The sequence below is a fragment of the Carassius gibelio genome, chromosome A18 (assembly GCF_023724105.1).
Source record: "Carassius gibelio isolate Cgi1373 ecotype wild population from Czech Republic chromosome A18, carGib1.2-hapl.c, whole genome shotgun sequence".
Classification (NCBI taxonomy): Eukaryota; Metazoa; Chordata; class Actinopteri; order Cypriniformes; family Cyprinidae; genus Carassius; species Carassius gibelio.
Window position 1 is genome coordinate 29,536,478 of NC_068388.1, and position 24,886 is coordinate 29,561,363.

At 36.7% G+C, this 24,886-nt stretch overlaps 2 protein-coding genes across 2 annotated transcripts in view; one reads left to right on the top strand and one right to left on the bottom strand.

Moving 5' to 3' along the window:
- LOC127934065 (E3 ubiquitin-protein ligase RNF166-like) overlaps positions 1-17,800 on the bottom strand; it is a 40,986-nt gene extending 23,186 nt beyond the window's left edge. The window contains exon 1 of the mRNA XM_052531248.1: positions 17,434-17,800. Within this exon, the coding sequence (XP_052387208.1) occupies positions 17,434-17,603 (170 nt within the window). The 5' untranslated portion in view covers positions 17,604-17,800. The remainder of the gene's footprint in view (positions 1-17,433) is intronic.
- Positions 17,801-18,444: 644 nt separating this feature from the next.
- LOC127934433 (cytoplasmic tRNA 2-thiolation protein 2-like) lies at positions 18,445-24,884 on the top strand (the record flags this gene model as incomplete). The annotated part of the gene is made up of 11 exons (XM_052531808.1): positions 18,445-18,695; positions 19,023-19,097; positions 19,187-19,265; positions 21,182-21,241; positions 21,824-21,884; positions 21,976-22,085; positions 22,207-22,451; positions 24,042-24,177; positions 24,259-24,390; positions 24,625-24,716; positions 24,806-24,884. Coding segments are annotated over exons 1-11 (1,134 nt in total), but the record flags the coding sequence as incomplete, so codon positions are not given.
- Positions 24,885-24,886: the final 2 nt, after the last annotated feature.

The following is a 24,886-nucleotide window of genomic DNA, read 5'->3' on the forward strand; positions in this document are numbered from 1 at the left end:
GGTCTTTACCAGTGAGACTAAATAAAAGTATGCTATATAAATAGATTATTCCAAAATGTCAAAATCAAATAATGTTGGTGCGAATAAAACAAATATGCAAAGCGTTTCATTCATCCAATAAAAAAAAAAAAAAAAAAAAAAAAAACTAGGGTAATGATTCACATCTATATTTATTTACTTGAGCCAATGAAAAATAAATAACTTATTGTCTCAAGTAAAAAAATAAAGATGTGAATCATTACCCTAAAATGTTTTAATTGGATGAATGAAACTTTTTTTCAGTGTGCTACAGCAGATGATTATCAAATCAAATTAAGTCGATGTAATTTTAAGGTAAAATAAAAATAATCATCCTAATGCAGAACTGACGTTTACTTCTGGCATTTCAAACGTGTATGCGAGTTTTAATTAAAAAAAACATTTCAGTTTTGTTAGTTAAACATTAGTCTGTTTCGTTTCTCATCCATCACGTGAGAAGTCGATCTGAACATCTCTGCATGGTCTACTCGTGTTCAGAGCGCGGACCGGTACAGTATACGCTCGTGCAGCTTTAGTGCACTAAGAAAAGGGGCTCTTATTTGTGCTCCAGTACACCAATCCCTACATATAATGATAAAAATCATTTTTTCACTGTGTGCACCAAACCCATCTAGAGAGTTTGCTGCCAAAAAAGCTATTTTTTTTATTTAATCTGACCACAGAACCCAGTCCTGTTTGAAGTTCCAGTATTATCTGGCAAATGAATATCCTGGAGTTTGCTTTTGGATGGGAGCATTTTCATCTCTTGATTTTTTTTTCTTGAAACCCTCTCAATCAACATGTAGTTATGTGGGTGCTGTTAGATTTTTTATTTTGAGGATTTTTGACCATGAGACTCTACTATTTTCTGCAATTCTCCAGCTGTGATTTTTGGAGAGTCTTTGGCCACTTAAACCCGCCTCCTCACCTTACATTGGCACAATATGTAAGATTTTTTTAAATTATTACAAATATCCAAAAACCACTAGAACAGTGTAATATATTTGCTGACTTGTGTACTTACATTATCTCACATTTTGAAGAATGTGGGATAATTCACAGACGAAACTTACTAGAGAAGTGTGACATAAAATACCTCTGTAAATAAATGCAATATAAATTCACGTCTCGCACACTTTAATGCCCTTTGAATATAATGTGTACGTTCCCATGGAACTGGAATCATGGCAGAATTTCATGTGGAGTCCACTTCGCAGGGCACTTACGTTCAAATAAGAAAACACTTGCTGCCTGAACAAGAGATCTCCTTACTGAAGGGAAAGTGTTGACTGGTGTCACGATCTCACGATTGCACTGGCGGATCTCCACCAAATTCCGGGGATCCCTTCATCTCGAAGAACCCTCTCAAATGTCACTCTGCATGCTGGTAGCCCCCCGGGATCGCTAGATTGCTCGGTGCAGGACCGTAAATTTACCCTCCCGTAACCCCCAAACCCCGGAGGCTATCGACACTGGGCTGGTCTCATTCGAAAGAGGACCTCTAGATGTACACCATGGTTGCATTCCACAGGGTCCATTGAGCTGAAAGGATCCCCAAATTTGTTGGGGTTCTCCTTGCCGTTATGGAGATATGGCCGTTCAAAATTTCAATGGTTTTTCCGGATTGAGCTTTAAAGCGTATCATCCAGGTTGCCAGTAGCAAACAATAAAGCACAATAATGTAATTACACCATTTCAAGCATTTTATCTGCATTATATGTAAAATAAAGGTTATTATCAGCGACATATTCGCAGATACTGATATATCGTTGATATATCGGTGACAGGCTCATATCGGCCGGTAATATCAGCAAAACGATATATCGGTCAGACTCTAGATTTAACTGCTTTCGTTAGGCGTATTTCCATTGTTGGGCCAGTGCGAGCCGGGGCTTAAAACAGCCGCGCCTGGCTAATAGTCTCAGGCCAGTAGCACCGAGGGCACAATAGCGCAGCGTTTCCAGAGTCGAGCCTGAAGCTCTGCTGCCCATCTCTCCTTTACACACCTCTCAGGAACAACGTCACGCAACCCCATCATTTCACCAAAAAAGAGAAGTTTTCAGAAAATTAAAAAATAAGTCACTGGAACTAGCACGATCACAAAACGAATTTGATAAAAGCGGCCGTTTGTTTGCATGCTTTGTTAAATATTAAAATTCAAAAGCATCAATGTTTTACTATAGAATAAGTGATTCATTGATCATAATGAAGTAAATTATCAGAACTCAAAATTAATCCAACAGAAATAAATTTATTTCTTTTTTATTTATTTTTAACACTTATGAAAATAGCCTGCTTATTCAGCCGAGTCTGTTTATGTTTATTTGTAGCCACAGTAGCCTATACGTCACATTTAGAATTAATGATAATATCCCTATTTTTATAAAAGCTAACGAACAAAAACCATTATTATATTTTTATGATAGGCTACATGGAGCTAAACTAAGGCTACACGGAGCTAAACTAAGACGAGATTTATGACAGATAATATAAGTTACTAAATAAATACATGATTGTGATAGAGAATAAGAAGCTGACATCTGATTTCTTGAAGTGGTCATATTTACCATGTTTACTATGGTAATGTTAATGCCTAGCGTGCACAGACTTTTGCATCGCTTATAAATATTTCTGCCTTGTATGGTGATTATAATCCACATCAGATCAAGTTATTGCAAACACTCGCTGCAGACTGAAAGTGAGTTTTCAGCTCAACTTATTTAAATAAATGTAATGCTGGTATTATAGCTGTTAGCTTTATGAAATGATCCGCAGTGCAGATGCTCTATTTTTATAAAAGCTCCCAAACAAAAATCATTATTATATTTTGATGAACTTTGCTACGCTGAGCTCAACTCTCAAGACGAGACTTATGACAGATAAAATATGTTACTAAATAAATACACAATTGTGATAGAGAATTTCTCCAAATGGTTGCATTTACCATGTTTACTATGGTAACGTTAATGTTTAGCGTATTTTACATCGCTTATAAATATTTCTGCCTTGTTTAGTGATTATAATCTATATCTGATCAAGTTATTTCAAACACTCGCTGCTGACTAAGAATGAGTTTTGAGCTCAACTTATTTTAAAAGTTTTTAATGCTGGTGTTAAAGTGGTTTTCTTTCTGAAATGATCAGCGGCTGATGCTCTTCAGACACGGAGAAACTCCGCCTTTGTTCATAACCACTCCTCTAGCCCAAGCGAGGCACGTTCAAGCTCCGGAAGTGACAGTGGAAACGCGACTGGCCCTGGCATGCACTAGCACGCCCGGTTTAAGCCCGAAAGTGGAAACGCGGCTATTGATTAAATCTGACTAATTAACACATTTCTATGGCCAAATATGGTTCTTATTATAATTTTCATCATAATAAAGTATATCTATAATGAAATGCTAATCGACATTGTATTCTAAAGCAGTGATAATGACAATGAAATATTGTGTGCCTTAATTATTCTGTTTAAGAAGCCACATCGTCTCACAGAAGGATTTATTTCAAACACTCGACTGACGTTATAAATGTAAAAATGTTATTAAAAGTGGTATTTTCCCATGCTCTCAGATGGAACAGCATTTACTACACAGAGGCTAGTTCAGTGAGAAGATACGCAAACAGCTGTCATTATCACAAATTATTTTGTAGATTTTATAATCCTACGATTATATTGTCTGCGAGTATACATGCCATTTTGCGTAGCTTGTCAGAGAACTATGGCTCTGTGTAGTAAATGCTCCTCCATCTGAAAGCAGGTGATGGGGATTGAATAGTAAAACCTGCTTTCAGATGGATCAGTATTTACTAATATACATGTTATATAGGGCTGCAAGATTCATTGAATTTGATCCGGGATTAATCGTGCAGCCCAATATAACATGTATATAAGCCCAGTATTCAATTGCAATATACTTGCTTTTCTCAGACTTGGTGGTTAAAAGAGATATTTCATTTAGTACATGCAGTCATTAGTTTTCTATAGCAATACTTAAAAAAAATTATTTATCTATACTTCCATTCATCATTCTCTCTCATTCATCCGCAGACCCTTTCATCATTTCACCATTGTCTCCTACTCACCTTAAGTGCCCTTCCTCAGTCATTCTTTACACTATTCACGTGTTAGCACCTCATTTAACTGTGGTGATTAATTCACTAGCTCCATAGAAAGCTTCATGGGTTGTGTTTGAATGCTTCACTGAACCAGGGACGTTAAGATCTAAACTCCATCAACCATCTGATGCACTTAGCAGAAGCCAACGTCAGCCTTAACTTTATAACATAGTTTTCTGAAGACCTAACAAGAAGAAAAATACAACCAAAATACAAAAAGATGATACAATGTAGACACCATTAGTTGAACAAACATATTTCGCCTGAGGTTGAGCCTACATTGCGGTCTCAAGCTGGTCAGGATGTTCAAACAAACAGAGTGATGTTGTGATAGTTCCAAAAGGGCCAGTGTTTATGCTTTTCAGGGAAATCATAACATGAATGATTTAGTTGTCTCTACAAAAAAGAATATGATAGAATTTACGATCTTAACTTCTAAAACACTAGTATTCTATTAATTAACAAACAAAATACCAAAAATATTATTACTATTATTATTTTTTTATTTTATTTTTGCATTTCTGCTAGAATACTATAAATATATTTTAGAAGCACAGACAAAACTTTTGGACAATACAAATACAGTGTAAGTATATAATAACATCTAATAATATAATTCATGTACTGTATATAGAAATACGTGTATGTTACGTTTATATATTAAATATATTTATATATGATTTATATTCTCAAATGAAACCTGGTTTTGAACATCTTATTCAACAATGAAGCTCTCTGTAATTTGTATCACTACAATGTTAAGATATCAATGTAACATCATAACTGGTTGAGAAATCTCTCATTCTAATATTTTTTATCACAGCCTTATGAATCAAACAGCTCTGAGCCACAACAGGTGTGAATGAGTGAGTACATTTGAGAGGTAATGTTTGTGGATCACAAATCATAATCAAGATTATTAATGTAATTTTCAGCAAATCAGTTATGACTAATGGATGAACAGGGATGATTAACTGAAAATAATTCAGCTGACATTTAGTCATCCTCATGTCAACCCTACATCAGAGTGCGAATTACTCCACCATAATTGGGGGGTACTGCTCCTTCACTTCTTCTATGACCATCATGGTCCACTACCATATCAATCCCCACCGTGATCGCCAAGTGTAACGTGTAGATGAAACTACATTTATCGAACTAAAAATATGAAACAATAGAATGTAAAAACAATACTAACCAAATTAATTAAAAACAAATTAAAATACTAGCATGTACTATTTTATATTCTATTCTATTTTGTACTTTTTATGTTTCCACAGGTTTCACTGATGTTATGTTTGTTTTCAAATTCAGTTTAGCTTCAATTAGTTTTTAAAGTGGGTCTTAGTTTTAGTTTAGTTTGTATTAGTTTAAGTGTTAGTTTTAGTCACATCTTCTATACAGAATTCACACCCTATACAAATACCACAGCTGTATAATTTTCACACCCTATACTAAATTTACCCTATACAGTCAATAGCCTGCTCGATCTGGATTGAAGCAGCAAACATTCAGTGTAAAAGTAAAAGTAAAATTTTTTAATTAATATTTGAATCACAGCTTATATAGTGTTTTGACATCGACAACCACAACCAAAAAGTGCATTTTACCTCAAACTTGCGACTAGTTAACTTTCTAAAGAAGGCTCAATTGCTTCTCGGGTCGACATTAACACAGTGACAAAATTATATTCATAATTTAAAATATTTTTAAACCACTTTTTAATGTGTGATTGTGTAAAGGTGTTCACTATGGAATTACATTTGCTTCAATAAAAATGAACAAAACTTTATAAAACTGAACGTAGGGCTGGGCGATATGGAGCAAAAAATATATCTCGATATATTTTGCTATATCTCGATATACGATATATATCTCGATATCTTTACAGGAAAAATAACCCCCAAAAAACTACTGCAAAAACAAATAAGGCAAATATTACATGTTAAGGGGCCTATGAAACATTTTATTTTTTTCTTCACCATATGTTTTATTGTTACCTAATTCTGTGTTTTAGCATGTGCAATTATTTAAATGCATAAAAACAACTTAATTAGTTAAAAACAATTCTTAAAATAGCCTTATGTGAAATGTTTTTTTCCCTTCAGAAATTCTGTGTATTTACATTTTTCTGATTATCAAATGAAGGCATAAAACATTCATTTAATTTATCTTTTAATTATTTAAAGTTAAGCAAACTTAATTTTTGGGTAAACAAAGGGGATTTACAATTAAAAATAAAACATGGGAGAAATGTTGTGTGATTATTCCTTATAAAATTATGTTCGTTTCATTTTAATAGTAGTAGTAGTGGGCTATCTACATTCTGCTGTACAATAGTAATAGATTTCTGTCAAATACTTTTATTTTTATGCGAGCTTCCGTGTTTAATGAATGAAGACGCGCTTCTGCTCCATTCGTTGACACAGACACGCAGAACATGCAGGATTCATATTTAAATAGACTTTTCCGGGTTAATATTTGCAGATATTAGTCCATTTCGCGATTTGATGTAAGTGCATGACCGACTTTTGATTAATTCATTTAAAATTTGACCAATTCCGTGACATTCCGCGTTAAACTGTAAATTCCATTTTTATGACTGGATTCCGCGATTCCGTCCGCGTTTCATTGGGCCCTACAGTAGACATCTGCCTGCCGTTCGCCCTACGCCTTAAAACTGAAGTATCTCCATATAATGGAGCCAGTTTTTTGACTAGTTCTCTACACGCGAGGTGAGAGGGGACAAAAGCAAGGAGGCGGGGGGCGAGCGAGCAGGGGCGAGCACAGCACAGGGAAGGCAAACAAGCAAAGTGGCGGAATCAGAATATAAACAATATATCGATATATACGATATGTCAAAATCCATATCGTGTTTAAAAAATATCTCGATATATTTTAAATATCGAGATATAGCCCACCCCTAACTGAACGTAACTTTTTCAGAAACTATGAAAAATATGCCATTACAAAAGAAGAAAAACACAATGAAAATGAAAAAAAAAAATTAACTCAGTCACACAAATTTAACAAGCTCTTTGAATATGCTTTATTCTATGTTAATGTTTTTCAAAGATTTGTTTTCGCTAATCGTGGATTCTGAATGCATTGCCACAGATTTCTCTTATGCTTCGCAGTTTTTCGCTTGGTGTTTTGATACAAACTTCTCGTGATGGCGGGCTTAACAGTGATCTACTCTGATTGGATATTGAGCTTTTGATGGACAGGTGCTCTCTGACCGGGAAGTACAGACATCACTCAGTGGCGCGTATATTGGAAAGCGGTATTACTAAATATGTAAATAATATTTGACCTTCAATCGCCTCAGTCTGTAAAGATGATCTCTTGTCCTTCAAGGCAGCTTGAAGTAAGCTTGTGTAACTGAATGACAATAATAACCCGCAGACAAACTGTAGCACACTGTAACGTGAAAAACTTGTATCGATGTTATTGGTTACTTCAGTAACACAAGCTTACTTCAAGCTGCCTAAAAGGACAAGAGCTCATCTTTACCGACTGAGATGATCAAAGGTCAAATATTATTTACATATTTAGTAATACAAATCACCACGAGAGCTTTCCAATATGCGCGCCACTGAGTGAAGTCTGTACTTCCCGGTCAGAGAGCAACTGTCCATCAAAAGCTAACTATCCAATCAGAGTGGATCACTGTTAAGCCCGCCCTCACGAGAGGTTTTTGTCAAAACACCAAACCAAAAACTGCGAAGCATAAGCGAAATCTGTGGCAATGCATTCAGAATCCACGATTAGCAAAAACAAATCTTTGAAAAACATTAACAAAGAATGAAGCATATTTGAAGAGCCGGTTAAATAGGTGCGACTGAGTTCATTTTTTTTCATTTTCATTGTGTTTTTCTTCTTTTGTAATGGCATATTTTTTATAGTTTCTGAAAAATTTACGTTCAGTTTTATAAAGTTTCGTTCATTTTAATTGAAGCAAATGTAATTCCATAGTACATGAGACAGAGATACCAACATTTTGCGAACTTGCTTTCAATGTCGAACGAACACTCGTTTTAATGGAGACGCAGTGTGCACGGAGGGGAGGGGCTCTGTCTGTGTGTGTGTGTGTGTGTGTGTGCGCGCATGTGAGAGACACATGAGTGACAGAGAGACGGAGAGAGAGCAAGGAAAAAAATGCAGCTGAATGAATACGCTGCATGTTTTAAATAGCGTTAAAAAATGAAAGACCTTGACAAAAGACGAAAACTAAGAGGACATTTACTCTATAATTTAATTTTATTTTAGTTAGTTTTGCCAAACACACATTACAGTTTTAGTTAGTTATCTTTTTTTTTTTTATATATGCCTCATTTTTATTTTTATTTCAGTTAACAACAATGTTATTTCCCACTTAGTTTTCGTTTTTTCATTCGTTTTCTTTAACGATTATAACCTTGGACCCCCCCCCCCCCCCCCCAAAACTGATATTTCTGTCCCTTTGGGGGGAATAGTACCCCCTGTAATTCGAACTACATGATCCTTGTGGAATTAAACCAAAGGAATATCTCAAAGATCCCAGAGATGCTACCAAATCTTTTCTGACATAAAATTAAAGAAAGCAACATGAAAGGCAAGAAGGCCTTAAAAAGATAAATCTTTAGGCATATGCCTCCTACTCTTGAGATGAGCCAAAGCATTGCACATCCCATGAGTGGGCAGTTCTGCACAAAACCAAAGACCACATTAGAACACAGCCCCCATTATTTATGAGGGCAGTCAACTACAGTTTCATAAATTTGCTACAATCTCACCTGTATCTCTGGCAGGAACATATGATAGTGTTGGCAAGGAGAGATAAGGAGAGTTTTTTTTTTTTTTTTACTTACTTTAAAACTATCTAATCTGTATTCAGCAGGTAGAGCAGGGGATGCATTAGAAAATAAACATGTAGACAAGTGAAGCCTGTGTGCCTCTTATTGTTGTCAGGCTAGTGCAGGTGCTTCAGTGACAACTTACCCATTTAAATGCATAAAACTCATTAGAAATCAAATTTCATAACACTAAAACCAGTAGATAATGTTAGCAAAGGGGAACAACACTATAGGCTACTCTTATGGTTTCCAGATGTTAAATTCTCTAAACAGAAGTATTAATCTTTGGCACTTTTTGACTCTCATCAAGCCATTTTGCATATTGCCATCATCATCATCATCATCATCATCACCATCGTCATTTGTTTTGGTACACCTTGATTTAGTATCATATCTTCCTCATTAATAAAATCAAATGAATTCCTGAAGTAAATCTAAGAATAACTTTTGTATTTTTAGTAATATTTTAAGATAAGCACACACTGAACAACATATATTTATTTGATTATAGACATCATTTGTTTTTCAAATCATATTAATTTAGTATAAAATTATATGAGTAAATGTTCAGTACCATATACTATTTTAGTAATTTGAACATCTCACGGTCATCTCAATCTTCATTGTATTGCACTGCATTTGCATTATGTTTTGCCCCAAAAATAAAAGTGGTGGGCATAGATATTTTTTTTTTAATCTAGATTAATCTCACTGTAATCTTGGAATTAATCTAGATTAAAATGATTCATTTGAATTCTGCCGAAGGCATTCAGAATATGTGTGCTATGGCTACCCAAATTAAATAATGACTAAAAGTAAAGTTAAGTCTTTGAGAACGGGTTTCTCAAGCCAGGTGGTGCATTAGACCAGGGGCTCATCTCCTGTTTCCAAAATCCATCACAAACTGCTTGAGAAAGCTGTAAACGAATTCCACATTGCACAAGGTGCAAACAACCTTACGCCTGATTCACACATAATCCGTCTGCAGTGCGTATGCATTTCATTTTTTTTTTTACGCACCCATGTTAACGGATTCCAGCATTCACGGGGTTGCGGTCTGTCAGTGTGTTCCAGGAGCGCTGCGTCTGCAGCAGTGCAGCAATTGTTTATGTACTGAGTAGCGGACTGCAAACGCATCCTGTGTGAAAGCACATTGAGTCCGTGCTGCTTCTGCACCACATACAAAACGCACACGGACTGCTTACGCACTGCAGATGGATTATGTGTGAAACAGGTGTGAGTCTTGTCGAGGTTTCCATTGGGAAGCTTCTTAAAAAAAAAATTCCCTGAACCAAACCCTGCAGCTTTCATGTTAGCATGTCACATTTGATGTGGTAATTTCACAGTAGGCATACACACAGGTTTAAAGACTCGATATGCTATACAAGCATATATAATAATGAAATAGCCTAACATGCCCTTTTTATAGGTTCATAAAATTACTATTGTTTCATATGTCAGGCTTCATAGGGTTTAGCATCAATTATCATGAAAAAAGATCAGCAGCTGTTTGAAAGTAACAGTGTTTCCCTCATCAAAAATTTATTTTTTTTCCTGAAAGGGCATTAAAAGGGCAAGGGCAGACCCTGGGTGTTTCAGCATGAAACACAGGCAGCGTTAACCAGTCTCCTCTCAGTATCAGACCTCCAGGTGAAAAACAATCTAAGCAAAAAAGCTTCACAATATACAGTACAGCAAAGCACCAAAACATGTCAGTTATCAAAGGTGTAAATTGCTGTTTTTGACATGTTCATTACAATCTACATAATAAAAATAAAATCCAAAAATGAGCTGCCTTTATTTCATTGACCGTGAAGACTAAAAGTGAAGAATTTTGAAAAGTGAATACATTTGCATATATTGAGTTTTAGTAGCTGAAGTACTGACAGTTCAAATGTGTCTCTAAATGTATCTATTGTTATGGAGCAAAATACTGCTCCATGGATCAAAGAGCGAACAATTCAGCCATCCAAATCAAGTGGGGGTTATTTTCGAAACTGTTCCAAGTAATATACATTCAGAACTCCTGTCTCAAAATTGTTTCTCTCTATGAAAAGTTCTTCAATTTTAAATTAACTATGTGTAACAATACTGCCAGCATGTCATACAATGTCATTTCCAAATGACATTTTTTTGTGATAAGTTTATAATACCTGTACTATAGCATTGAAAAAAAAAAAGTAAACATTTCTTAGAAAATAATAAATAAAATTGTAAACATTACAAAGACTTTGCATATAATCTAAATTTATTCACTTAACTCACAAAGATATAATTAAGCAAAAATTAATTGCTATAATAAAGGAGTGGTTGTTTGAGATTTCACTTTTTTAACGTTACTTAGTGTGTAATGTTGCTGTTTGAGCACAAACTGTATCTGCAAAGTTGCAGCGCTTAAAGTTCAGTGCAAATGGAGATATCATCTGTAGCGTATCTGACCCGAACCAGACAAATTAAAGAGTCGATCAGGACTGTGGTTGAAACACGAGCCGAATTCCTCAGAAAGGCAACAGGAAGTCATGAATCATTCCGTGCCACAAGTCCGAAGCAAGATAACCAACCAACCCTTTCACAGAACAGCTTTCAACATTAACACCACTAGAACAATTATTGACAATTTCAATTCGCAGAAGAGATTGCCAAATTTGGGGCAAGTAATTGAGATACAACGCCGGACATCACATGTAAACCCATGAGAGTTATACACAATATCCTTGGATGACTTCCCCCACCTAGCAGAACCAGACTGAAATTCCTAAGGGGGCCTTTTAACCTCTGGTCTCCACAAGAAACCTCTATATGTCAGAGAATGGCAACAGAAACTGTCTTTTTAATGAACTCAAAAAGACTTATAAATGAATATCAGTACCTCGCTTCACTCCATATTCATTTATATGTAACCCACACATTTGACTATCATGTTATAATCAATTATTGTGTATGTTTTTGTTTTTTATAACTATCGGATAGCTTAAGGATACATATTCATGTCTAGTATGTATGTGTTTGAATTTGTTAGCTTGAAACAGTCCTGACCATCAGTTATGTGTCAAATGTATCATATTCTTGTTATAGGAATCATGTCCAAAATTATACCCTGCAAGAGCATCTGAAAAAATTCGGACCAAATGCTTGACAGGATAACATATGATTTATGATAACCCGAGCAAAGACGATATCTGATTGGTCAAGACAACATTTGAGGTGTGGCCAACAGGCCAGTTTAAATACTCAGGACACCATAAAATTTTGCTTTTTAGCTTTTGTTTAGCTTTTGTTATCAGTCATGTTTGCTTTTAGCTTTGCTTCTGCTATTAGTCATGTATAAAGCATACAGCTTTGCTTTTTAGCTTTTAGCTTCTAGCTTTGCTTCTGCTATTAGTCATGTATGCTTTTAGTTTGCTTTTAGCTTTTAGCTTCTAGCTTTGCTTTTAGCTTTAGCTTTTGGCCATGCTTTTATTCATCACTTTTAGCGTTCTTTGAGCACGGTTCCAGAGTGCTTCGGCCTGCACGCTTGCTGCTACTTAGCCACGATGAGAAGAAACACCACCTAGTCTCGTCAAACTTTACTTCTTTACTTCTGAGTTAAGTTTTGTAATGTGTCTCTGAGTCTGACCTCGAGTGCCCGTTCAACTTCAACCAGTCACACAACTCCGCGTCTTCAGCCAACGCCCAACCACGGGCTTCCCAAGACGTCACTTTGTTGCTTGAGAGATGCCGCAACAATGTTTTTCAAATTGGCCACTTTCTGTGATTCTCCACGGCATATTTGAAGTACTGTAGAAGACCGCAGTTCTTAGGGGCCGTTCACATATCGCGTCTTTTGTGCGCTCATAATGGAAGCGACGTGGTCATGATGCGCACGCGGTGTGACGTACCCGTTTTTTCCAGGCGCATCTGCACCACATCGAGTTAAAAACATCTCAACTTTTCAGAATGCCGCAAAGCGCACCGCAGGTCATTTGAGAAGAACTAAACATTCAGCTTCATCCTTTCCCATAACAACGTTGAAAGCTCAGCCAAGATGAAGGAACAGCTGATCATAGCTATATATGGACTGCCATTTTCAAATAAATTTAGTAGCAGAGTTACTGAAAGCAATTTTTTGTGTTGCAAATCCATTTATCCTTTGCTGAAATTTCCGCGTCTTCATGGAGAGAGCGTGTCATTGTTGCTTAGCGTTTCTGTTCCACGCGTCTGTAGGCGCGATATGTAAATGGCCCCTTATTCATTCATGAATTATTTTTTGCTTGCATACATCTTCAAATATGCCGTGGAGAATCACAGAAAGTGACCAAATTAGCTTTTATTGTGAACTTTTATTTATTTATTTTTTTATTTTTTTGCGAAATTTGAATATCATTTTTATTTATCGAATAATTAGAGTAGAACGAATATTCAAATGTTCGACTATCCGTGCACACCCCTATATTAAATACCAAATAAACATATGGTTTATGCACACTTTCCTTCTTTCTTGTTTGTTGCTTAAAGATAAAAAAAATCGGAATCGGTCAGTTTGCTTGTAAAAAAATCAGTATCAGAATCGGCCATGAAAAATCATGATCGTGCCTCCCTAACACACACACACACACCAAAACTCTGCATGTGACCATTCAAAAGTAAATACTTAAACTAATAACAAAACATACTTACAGTAGCTGATTCAGAAGCACCAGAATGTTTGTCAGAATGACCTCCTCTCACAGGTTCACGAAACGGTCATCCATAAAATGCATTGCTGTTCTTTTGTAAGTAATATTAAAGGTTCCTAAATGCATTTACTTTCGGAAGGCCAAATAAAGCGCTTTTGCTTTTGCCTACATACACACAGCATCTCCATGGCTGCTACAACACTAACTGCGGTTACTGAAACCATGCCTTCTTTCTTTGCGTGAACGTTTGGGCAGCATTACGCAAATATTTCCACATAGTGACGTAGACATGTGGGGCGTGTTTGAATGGCAAAGTCTTAACTTTGATAAAGAACATCTCTTTGGATTTGAGACTTTAGCCTTTGCAACTTTACAGATCTTCTTCATGCACCAAAAGCTTGTAATACTCCAAAGAGAAAGGAAAAGTTTAAATAGCATCATATGACCCCTTTAAAGCTTTAATCAGAATAAACTGTATATTAAAAGCTAATAGAAGCAGAAGCATTTCCAAACAATAGCATATCTAAAAGTATGAGACAACAACAAACAAACTTACCATTAAGAGCCATGCTTGCAAAGGTTCTGTGCAATCCTCTTCATTAATATTATCTGCTACCGTATCAGGCTCAAATTGATAAGCAATATAGAGGATGTTATTGTTTACAATACAACTGGAGCAGATTCTGAGCTTGAGGGGTAGGATGTTCAGACCAAGCAGCAACCTTCCGCTCCCTCTCTTGAAACCAACAAGGAAGTGACTAAAACAGCAATTCATTGACTGGCAGCTGGAGGCTGGCTCCAAAAGGGAGTCAATCCCATAGACTTCCCATGTTAAAATGCCCAACTTTACAGCAGAAAATAACATTTACAGCCTGGTACAAAAAAAATATTTTGGTCTATATAGCTAATTTTGCCCTTCATGACAACTGTGAATTTTTGAATTTCGGTGAATTTTTTTATGACTCATCCGTTTAAATTATATTAAGCCTTGAAGTTCTGCATAATTAAAGCATTGCCACTTGAGTGACAGGTGGGGTTAATTGTTTTAATGTCAATCAAACAGGTGCATCTCAATAAATAAGAATGTCGTGGAAAAGTTAATTTCAGTAATTCAACTCAAATTGTGAAACTTGTGTATTAAAAAAAAGTATTTGGTTCTTTCAATTGAGATGATTTTGGCACACATTTAACAAAAACCCACTAATTCAATATCTCAACTAATTAGAATATGGTGACATGCCAATCAGCTAATCAACTCAAAACATCTGCAAAGGTTTCCTGAGGCTTCAAAATGGTCTCTCAGTTTGGTTCACTAGGCTACACAATCATGGGGAAGACTTCTGATCTGACAGTTGTCCAGAAGGAGGTTAAGCCAGAACCATTCATTGCCAAAGAAGCTGGCTGTAAACAGAGTGCTGTATCCAAGCATGTTAACAGAAGTTGATTGGAAGGAAAAAGTGTGAAAGAAATAGATGCACACAAAAAAACGAGAGAACCACAGCCTTATGAGGACTGTCCAGCAAAATTGATTCAAGAATTTGAGTGAACTTCACAAAGAATGGACTGAGGCTGTATGGGGTCAAGGCATACAGACGTGTCAAGGAATTTGGCTACAGTTGTCGTATTCCTCTTGTTCATTTCTGAACCACAGACAACGTCAGAGACGTCTTACCTGGGCTAAGGAGAAGAAGAACTGGACTGTTGCCCAGTGGTCCAAAGTCCTTTTTAGATGAGAGCAGGTTTTGTATTTCATTTGGAAACCAAGTTCCTAGAGTCTGGAGGAAGGCTGGAGAAGCTCATAGCCCAAGTTGCTTGAAGTCCAGTGTTAAGTTTCCACAGTCTGTGATGATTTGGGGTGCAATTTCATCTGCTGGTGTTGATCCATTGTGTTCTTTTGAAAACCAAAGTCACTGCACCCATTTAGCACCCATTTAGCACTTCATGCTTCCTTCTGCTGACCAGCTTTTTGAAGATGCTGATTTCATTTTACAGCAGGATTTGGCAACTGCCTACACTGCCAAAAGCACCAAAAGTTGGATAAATGACCATGGTGTTGGTGTGCTTGACTGGCCAGCAAACTCACCAGACCTGAACCCCAGAGAGAATCTAAGGGCTATTGTTAAGAGGAAAATGAGAAACGAGAGACCAAAAAATGCAGATGAGCTGAACACCACTGTCAAAGAAACCTGAGCTTCCATACCACCTCAGCAGTGCCACAAACTGATCACCTCCATGCCACGCTGAACTGAGGCAGTAATTAAAGGTACAGTTTGTAGGACCTGTCACTAGAGGGAGCACTATCAAAACAATAACAATCGCGTGGTTTGATGAAGAGTGTGGGATGATGGGATTTGTTGTCTTCTACCCAACCGCTGATGGCCATCAAATCAGACGGAAACATAAATTATGGATTTAACGCGAGTTCAACGATTTGCACGAGTAGATTACATAGAAAAATCAATATAAAGATGCGATCAGACTATGGATCAGACGCTTCCTTTCGCAGGTCTAGAGACGCGATCCCCCCTGTTTGGTGTGTATGCCCCATTATACTAATCTTGTTGATCATAAAATAGAATACGTTTAAATAGCATACGTTTTCTGTAATGATACGAATCAAAACAACTCACATGTCGCATAATACACAAGCAAGATCGGCATCTCTTTCTAGTTGAAGTTTGTCGCGAAGCTACTTCCGCATTTGTCCACAACACTGTTGTCATGTGGTTTCTCCGATACAGTTGGTGGCGGTATGCACCTGATAATCCATGGTTGCAATCTGCCTTAAAACTAAGAAGAAGAACTAACGTCATTGACAGGCGACTACACTGCCCCGTGTCACTGTTTAGAATGGGAATTTCTCATGATTTACATCAGCATTTAGTTGAAAACATTAGAGATATTGTTAGTAATCAGCTGGACAAAATATATAACACTAGCCTAGTGGTTTTTGGATATTTTACTGCAAATATCTTTCAAATCGTACCTTTAAAGCGAAAGGAACCCCTACTTCGTATTGAGTACATGTACAGTAAATGAACATACTTTCCAGAAGGCCAACAATTCACTAAAAAGGTTTTTTTCATTGGTCTTATGAAGTTTTCTAATTCGGTTAGATGATGAGAGTTTTTGTTAAATGTCAGCCAAAATCATCACATGTTACCAACAAGTTTTACAGTGTCCCAGGATATATTCATTTTACAAACAAAATAACCAAATATCTACCATTTGAATTACAGTAAACCTAATTGTACTCCCACTCAGCTGACACAAATTAAAACGTATGCTACAAATGATCAGTCGATATATCAAACTCGGTTCATATTGATTCAGTTCTATTTGCGATTCGGTTCCAAAGAGTCTTTCCAAAGAACCGAAACAGATATCACTATGAATTATCGCTCGCAGCTTTCTCGCTTTGTTCTCTCCTGCGCAGCGCACAGATGGGAAGTGAAACTTAAAAAAACCCAAATGACGGATATGATTATTCTATTTAATGTTTAAGTTCATAAAATACATAAAAAAATAAAAAAATATGCAGATGTCGCGCATCCTTTTTATGTCCCGAGGCTGACAAAGAAACATAATGTGGGAGGCGTGCAATCACAAAGCGATGCGAACAGTAACGTTACTTCTATCTTCAAAGACTGACATTACAAAATTAATATTCAATAAAATAATAACACGCATACCGAAAGCGTGTGTGGTTATGCAGGATTTAATCTTATCTAAAACAATGTTGTCTAAAATAATTTTGCCTCTACAACAGAGACACTAAATGGAAACTGACATAACGCCACTGTCTATACTCACGTATGGGCGCAGCTTGCGATGCTGACAGGTTTGTGGTACACCTCCAGACAGATGGGACAGGAGAACTGGCTCTCCAGGCTCTCCCCAGGTGCGGCTGCAGCGGCTCCATTTTGCTGCTGATGCTGCCTGAGCTGAGCAGCAGACACAAAACTGCGGAACATCGCCATCATGAACACGGACCGCAGGAAGAACCACTAATACTGCCGATGCAAAAGGGATTCCGCGGTTTTAACGAGTGTCTCGCAGGGGAAATGTGATTTACACGGCATCAGATACCGCATCTGCGATCTCCAACAGTGTTAACCAAGGACGACACGCCGTTGTTCAAAAGAAGTAAACATTACATGGTAGCTTTAACGGAACGGTCTCGATCCGATTAGACCAACAAAATGATGGGAGTTGTAGTTTTTACTGCGATTATTTACAGCGAGAGACTGTTTAACAGAACTACATATCCCAGATATGGTATTCATAACAATTCCATGGAGCATCGATAGATGGCGTCAACACGAATGTAGCGAATGTGACAAATATAGGTCTACGTTGTCAATAACAATAATAATAATAATAAAAAATAATAATAATAAGGGTGAATATTATTTTATATGATAAAAGTGATAAAATTCGAATATTTTGAACATTTATTTTTGACTAAAAACTCTTAAATATACATTAAAGTCAGACGACGCATACTGTAACTTACAGCTTAAAATAGCATTAAACATACAAATAAATAATACCAACAATACGTATTTTTTATATTTTATATTTGAATGATATAGGTATTTCATACGGATGATATACCAGTTTAATTGTCGATAAACAAAATAAATCATTTTACAAAATTCAGAATATATAAAAAAATACATAAAAAGCTTAAAAATACAAAGTTTGTTTTTTTGTGTATGGTATAACACAGAAAATAAAAAATAATACATTAAGAAAACAGATTACATTAATGTCAGACGTTTTAAAAATTAAACTGATGTAATCAAACAAAGCAAACATATGGGCGTGGTCACGGCACGTCATCAAAAGTGGTCAGGAAAATACAGTACTGTACACACGTGAAAACATCCGTACGCCACGATTCCATTGAATAAGTATTGAGAGAATTACACATTTCTGAGCTGGTAGAAGAAAAGCATCGTATGATTGGACTCGTTTTGTCTCTTAGTTTGTGAATGTGAAGCGGTCATGTGTCAAGTTGAAGAAGACTATAATGGTCTGGAGCGTAACCAGGAGAAGATACCCGTGCCGACGTAAGATGTGTAACAACAAATAATTAAGAATGGTTTTTACAATGTTTTGGACCTCTATTGTGATTATAGTACCCTTATATCTTTGCGAATATGACTCCATAATTGTTCCAGCACCACAGTATTCTGTTGTAAACACAATGTGTTTAGTGCACTATGGTGCGATGTCGATACTTTGACACGGCATGATACCTGATGATACTGAATTGCAGTCATGTTCTTGCACATTAACATGGTACTAAAAGAACATTATAGCTCTACAGTGATTCATATTTATTGTTTGCTCTTATTGACAAATTGAACAAACTCTAATATGTGTGACATGTTTAGGTTTAACAGGAAGTGTGTGAAATGTAAGGAGGGGACTGCTGTGCTCATCATTCGGGTCAATGATGCATTTTGCCGGTAGGCGATTCATTAATCTTCTCAATATGTCACTTACACTTAATTATGTGATTCAGCCTTATCAAAAACTTTATGTATCTGTTTACTAGGTCCTGCTTTAAGGAGTACTTCATTCACAAGTTTCGGGCCATGCTGGGAAAGAATCGTGTCATCTTTCCTCAGGAGAAGGTAAATGTATATATACTCGGGGTCCAAATACCAGTCAGTATCTGGTGTGACCACATGTGTCTCATGCATTGCAACACATCTCCTTCACATAGAGTTGATCAGGTTGTTGATTGTGGCCTGTTGAATTTTGGTCCACTCCTCTTCGATGGCTGTGTGAAGTTGCTGGATATCGATCCACAACATTAACATCAGCAAACCCCTCAACCTCACAAAGCCATACACACTGTCTGCCATCTGGCCTGTACAGTGAAAACCATTATTCATCTGTGAAGAGAACACCTCTCCAAAGTCCCAGACGCCATCGAATGTGAGCATTTGCCCACTCAAGTCAGTTATGAAGACAAATGCAGTCAGGTTTAGACCCCGATGAGGACGACAAGCATGCAGATTAGCTTCCCTGAGATGGTTTCTGAGAGTTTGTGCAGTAACTCTTTGGTTATGCAAACTGATTGTTGGAGCAGCTGTCTGGGTGGCTGATCTCAGACGATCTTGGAGGTGAAGATGCTGGATGTGGAGGTCCTGGGCTGGTGCGGTTACACGTGGTCTGTGGTTGTGAGGCCAGTTGGATGTACTGCTAAATTCTCTGTAATGCCTTTGGAGACGGCTTATGGTAGAGAAATTAACATTCAATTCACGGACAACAGCTCTGGTGGACATTCCTACAGTCAGCATGCCAATTGCATGCTCCCTCAAAACTTGCGATATCTGTGGCATCGTGCTGTGTGATAAAACTGCACATTTTAGAGTGGCCTTTTATTGTGGCCAGCCTAAGGCACACCAGTGCAATAATCATGCGGTCTAATCAGCATCTTGATATGCCACACCTGTGAGGTGGATGTATTATCTCGGCAAAGGAGAAGTGCTCACTGACACAGATTTAGACCGATTTGTGAACGATATTTGAGAGAAATAGACCTATTGTGTACAAAGAAAAAGTCTTAAATCTTTGAGTTCAGTTCATGAAAAATGTGGGCAAAAACAAGTGTTGCATTTAGAATTTTGTAATTCTGTATAATTTTGTTCAGTGTGTATGGGTGTGTGTGTATATTTGTATATGTATAGTGTGTGTATATATGTATATAGAGTAATAGTCTCTTGACCTACTTAGTTTCAGTGGGTTCCACAGCAATAGAAAACCAGAAAATACAAATTTTTTTTTCTAGTCATGTTCTGCTCCAAAATATTTTAACTCCAGGATTTAGTTTGGAGCTGCAGCAATGTTTAGTTTGTTTTCAAAGAATCAGTTCTTGGTTCATAAAATGGCCGAATGACTCGCAAATCATTCAAATCAAGAGGATTTAAAAAAAAATCTTAATACAGTAATGATTAAAAAACACATGGACAGATCAGTGAAAATTCATTGGCCAAAGAGTGAGAAACCTGGAAATTTAATTATTTTTATTGACAATGTTATATTGTACCAAATATTTTAGATCCAATCACCATTACAGCAATATATATATATATATATAATTCTGGTGCCCACATTGTAATTACTAAAAGTTTCTAATAAGCCTGGGAGTAGACAAAGTGATGATGATGAAGAATTAGCAGGGCTTATCGAATAATCTACATCTAATCATTACTTCATCTAGACTTTGTCCAAACTTCGTCTGAACTGGACTTCATCCTGTATTTTGTCTATCCTGCACAAATGTAAAATCTTTACCATAATATTAATTTTACAATTATAAAATGCATCAACCGTACCAAGCAAAGCAATAAAAATTATATAAATGCTTAAATAATTAGTGAAAAAATTTGTAATTAATAAAAAAAAATCATAAAGAGTAAAAAACAAACACATGGTTTCTCTGGATGCTGCATTCCTTCGATCCTTCAACATCTACACTGACTGCTCATCCCCACAGTTTCAGCTGAACTTCACTGACCTTCTCATTAATTGCTCTTCTTAGGTTCTTCTTGCTGTTTCTGGTGGCGCAGCCTCTTGCTCGATGCTCTCGCAAGTTCAAGAGGTAAAAACACCATGTTACTCCAGCCATTTTTATCAAACACAATGGGCCAAAGTGTGTGAGGAACATGTTGGCTTGTTTGCTGATGATTCAAAGTGGTCTACCAGCTCTAACCAGCCATTTAAACATGTCACCATTTGAGGCTTGGTTCCAGCCGTCTTTATTTCTCTAGTTCATTTCAGTTTTAGGAGAACTGGACCGTGCTTTGTTTCTCCCAAGATTAATATTTATATATATTTTTTTTTTATTGACACTATCAGATGAGAATGAGATTAGAACTGAATGAAGCTAGATAATGACACTTTCTCTCTAACGTCAGCATTATTGAAATGAATTTAGCTAAATAATGACAGTTTCCTTCTGTAGAGCAGCTTATAGCTGAATTTATTGCATAACTGATGAACATTGACGCTGTTATTGAACTGAACTAAATTTACCTGGGCTGAATAATGACCCTGTTGTCTTCTGAAATTGAATTCGTTTCATGAAATGATCACTGTCAATTGCTGGGAAGCTGCTTTGACACAATCAGTGTTGTTTAAAGCATGGTATGAATAAATCTGACTTCCTGCTTTCTTTTTTCAGGGGCTGAGTCGAGAGGCTCCCAAAAAATTACGATTTGTGCCTGGAATCATACACATTGATGGTAAATCTCTTCGGATTGGACAAATAGGACATTATTCCTGTTTCTCAAATGTATGCTTTAGGATTGAACGCTTGTGTACGGTATTTGTTAGATGGCGGAGCTTGTGGCCGGAGTGCAGACGAGCGGCAGGGGTCTAATGCTCTGCTGAAGAGCATCTTCACAGACACTGGCTTCCCTTACTTTATAGTTTCTCTAGAGCAGGTAAACCGACCCAATGCATAACATGATTAGTCCACATCTTAAATGACATGGATCTCTTTAGCTTTAGTACTTCGACCGTTTGTTGTGAGTGAGACTCTGACTGCTCTCGACTGTGTTTTAGGTTTTCAGTCTGCCTAGCTCTGTACTGGTGCCTGGCACATCTGATCCAGACCCGTCCAATCCAGGCTATAAACAAGCGGTGGATCAGTATATCAAAGAGAAACAGACACTCACAGAAGAGAATGTAGCCAGTGCTGTGGCTCAGCTCAGTTTAGAAGACTCTCCCGAACACAAGCTGGCATTAGAGAGGCTGTTCTCCTCTCTGAAGACACTCACCGCCAAAGAGGATATGCTACAGACCTTACGGTGAGTTTGAAGAGCCAAGCACAAGATGATTTATTAGCACTTTCTGTTTTACTAATTACTTTTTTAATATAATGACAGTGGCTCAGCTGAGTCACCTTCTCCAAGCTTTTTGTGCTACTTTCCTGATGCTTTCTTTGCGTCATGCACTCCTTCACCCCTCCTGTCTCTGATCACTACTGTGAGACATTAGACTGATTCATCAGTGAAGAACTGATCTCTGAAGTCTGTTTGAGTGTTGAGTCAGACAGTCAGTCTCTCGTGAGTGCTGGAGTGATTAGTGACATTTGCCTTCACAGTGAATGTCACTCAGTACTTTCTCTCAAGCTTTTTTATTGCCTATAACTAACAGTTAAGAAGACAATCTATGGAGGATATTGCTGTATTGTGTCCTTTTAATATTATGCTCTTTAACTGAAGTGATCTAGAAGAGATGTGTCTGGCTTATCCCCGGTGAACTGCGTATTCATTCAAAGTGATTGTAGTGAACGTTAAGGAGCTTTTTAAACCGTAATGATGTCTTTATCCTCTTTTTATTTAGACAGTTTAGTCTATTTGGGCATGCCAGATGGTTAGTTTCCTTACCTTTTTTCTCTCTCTTTTTCTGTATGACCTCATTAAAAGATTTTAGACTTGTCTGGTTTAACCTTGTTAGAAAAAGATTTGTTTTTACAAAATCAACCTGCTTTCATCCTTAAACGTGTTAACGGAAGTTGCTATGTGGGATTTTACATTTTAGAACAAGGCTTTGCTAACTTTTTTCTTTTTTTTTTTTGTGTCAGCAAAATCCTTTGATCTAAAATACATATTTGAAATTACCCCCTGATATTTTTTTTTATATTTTAATTTTTAATACTTTAACAACACCTTCAAAAATCTGTAATGCTGGTGATTTCTTATGAAGTTTAAGTATTTAATCTTTAAGTATTATTTTGATTGAGTAAATCATTTAAAAAAAAAAAGTAATTTAACAAAAATTGTTTTCGTAATTTTTTATTTTTTTTTACCTTTCTTATCAACTCACGAACCCCCTGTATTTCCTTGTTTTAGAATATTTCCCCATAAAATATGGAAGAAAATGCTCAGTTATTTGGTTTGGTTGTCATCAGTGTTGTTTTAGTATCATGAATATACTGTTATAGTTTTGTTAATAATTTTTAAAGTTTTGTTAAATTATTCTATTTAATTTTTTATTTTAGTTAAGTTTTTGCAATTTTGATGTGTAATTTTTGTCTTATGTTTATTTATTATTTAAAAAATATCTATTATTAAAATTTTTAGTTATAACTTTTTTCTTTTTTTTTTACGCTATGCTTTTAATCCAGTTAATACTCCAGTTAGTACTTTAAACAAAATGAGAAAATATTTTTATGTATATTTTATATTTCAGTTAATGTTTAAGTAATAAAAATAGCTTTAGTTGCGATAATTTAACACTTAAGTTTTAGCTTTAGTTTACTATAATAGCATTATGGCTGTAGAATGCCATTAATTGACCTAAATTGTGTTGGGACATCTCTGAACCAATCATAATCGAGAATTTAGCAATGCCCTGCTATAAGGAGTTCAGTTTGTAAATGTTTATTGGTGCAGGCTGCACCTGATTCTGCACATTGCCCGTGAGAACGGTTACTCGAAGGTCATGATGGGAGACAGCTGCTCACGACTGGCCGTCAAACTGCTCAGTAATATCGCTCTGGGTCGCGGATCAGCACTGGCTTCAGATACGGTGAGGAAAGTTTGTTCTGTGCTGTCATACGATTAAAACAAGCCCAAATGTTTCTTATATCAACATGAAGCTGTTTTGTAGGGTTTCTCGGATGCTCGGTATGGGGATGTGGTGATAGTGCGCCCCATGAGGGACTACTCATCCAAAGAGATCGCCTTCTACAGCAGAATGTTTAATGTGCCCTCAGTTTTTATCTCAGGACTGGATACCAAGGTGAGAGTCTGTCATTACACTGTCAGTCATGTATACCTCTCCCGCTACTTCAGGCTTAGGTGAGGATTCCTGAATGAATGCTCTCTGCCCAAACAGCTGTCTGGGTTATTTTACCAGCTAATGCCATCGCAAACTCTCATCATGAGTTATTCAAAGTAGATTTGAAACTATGTTATCTGAAACAACAGCTCTGATGCCATCATGATGATTTGGATCTGTAAACTTTCATTTCAGACCCAGGATAAAGCCAGCATCCAGCGACTGACGGAGAGTTTCGTCACCAACCTACAGTCTGACTTCCCCTCCACCGTTAGCACTATCTACAGGTCATTGATCTGAAAACAATGGCTCTGACCCAGAATTCAGTTGGTGTCCTCTGATAATTGTCTGACTTGTCCTAATGATTTTTCTCCAGAACTAGTGAGAAACTTCATACGGTAATTCCTCCTCAAAGTCAAACGGCTGAACCTGCCTCTAAGTGCCTGCTGTGTCTCTG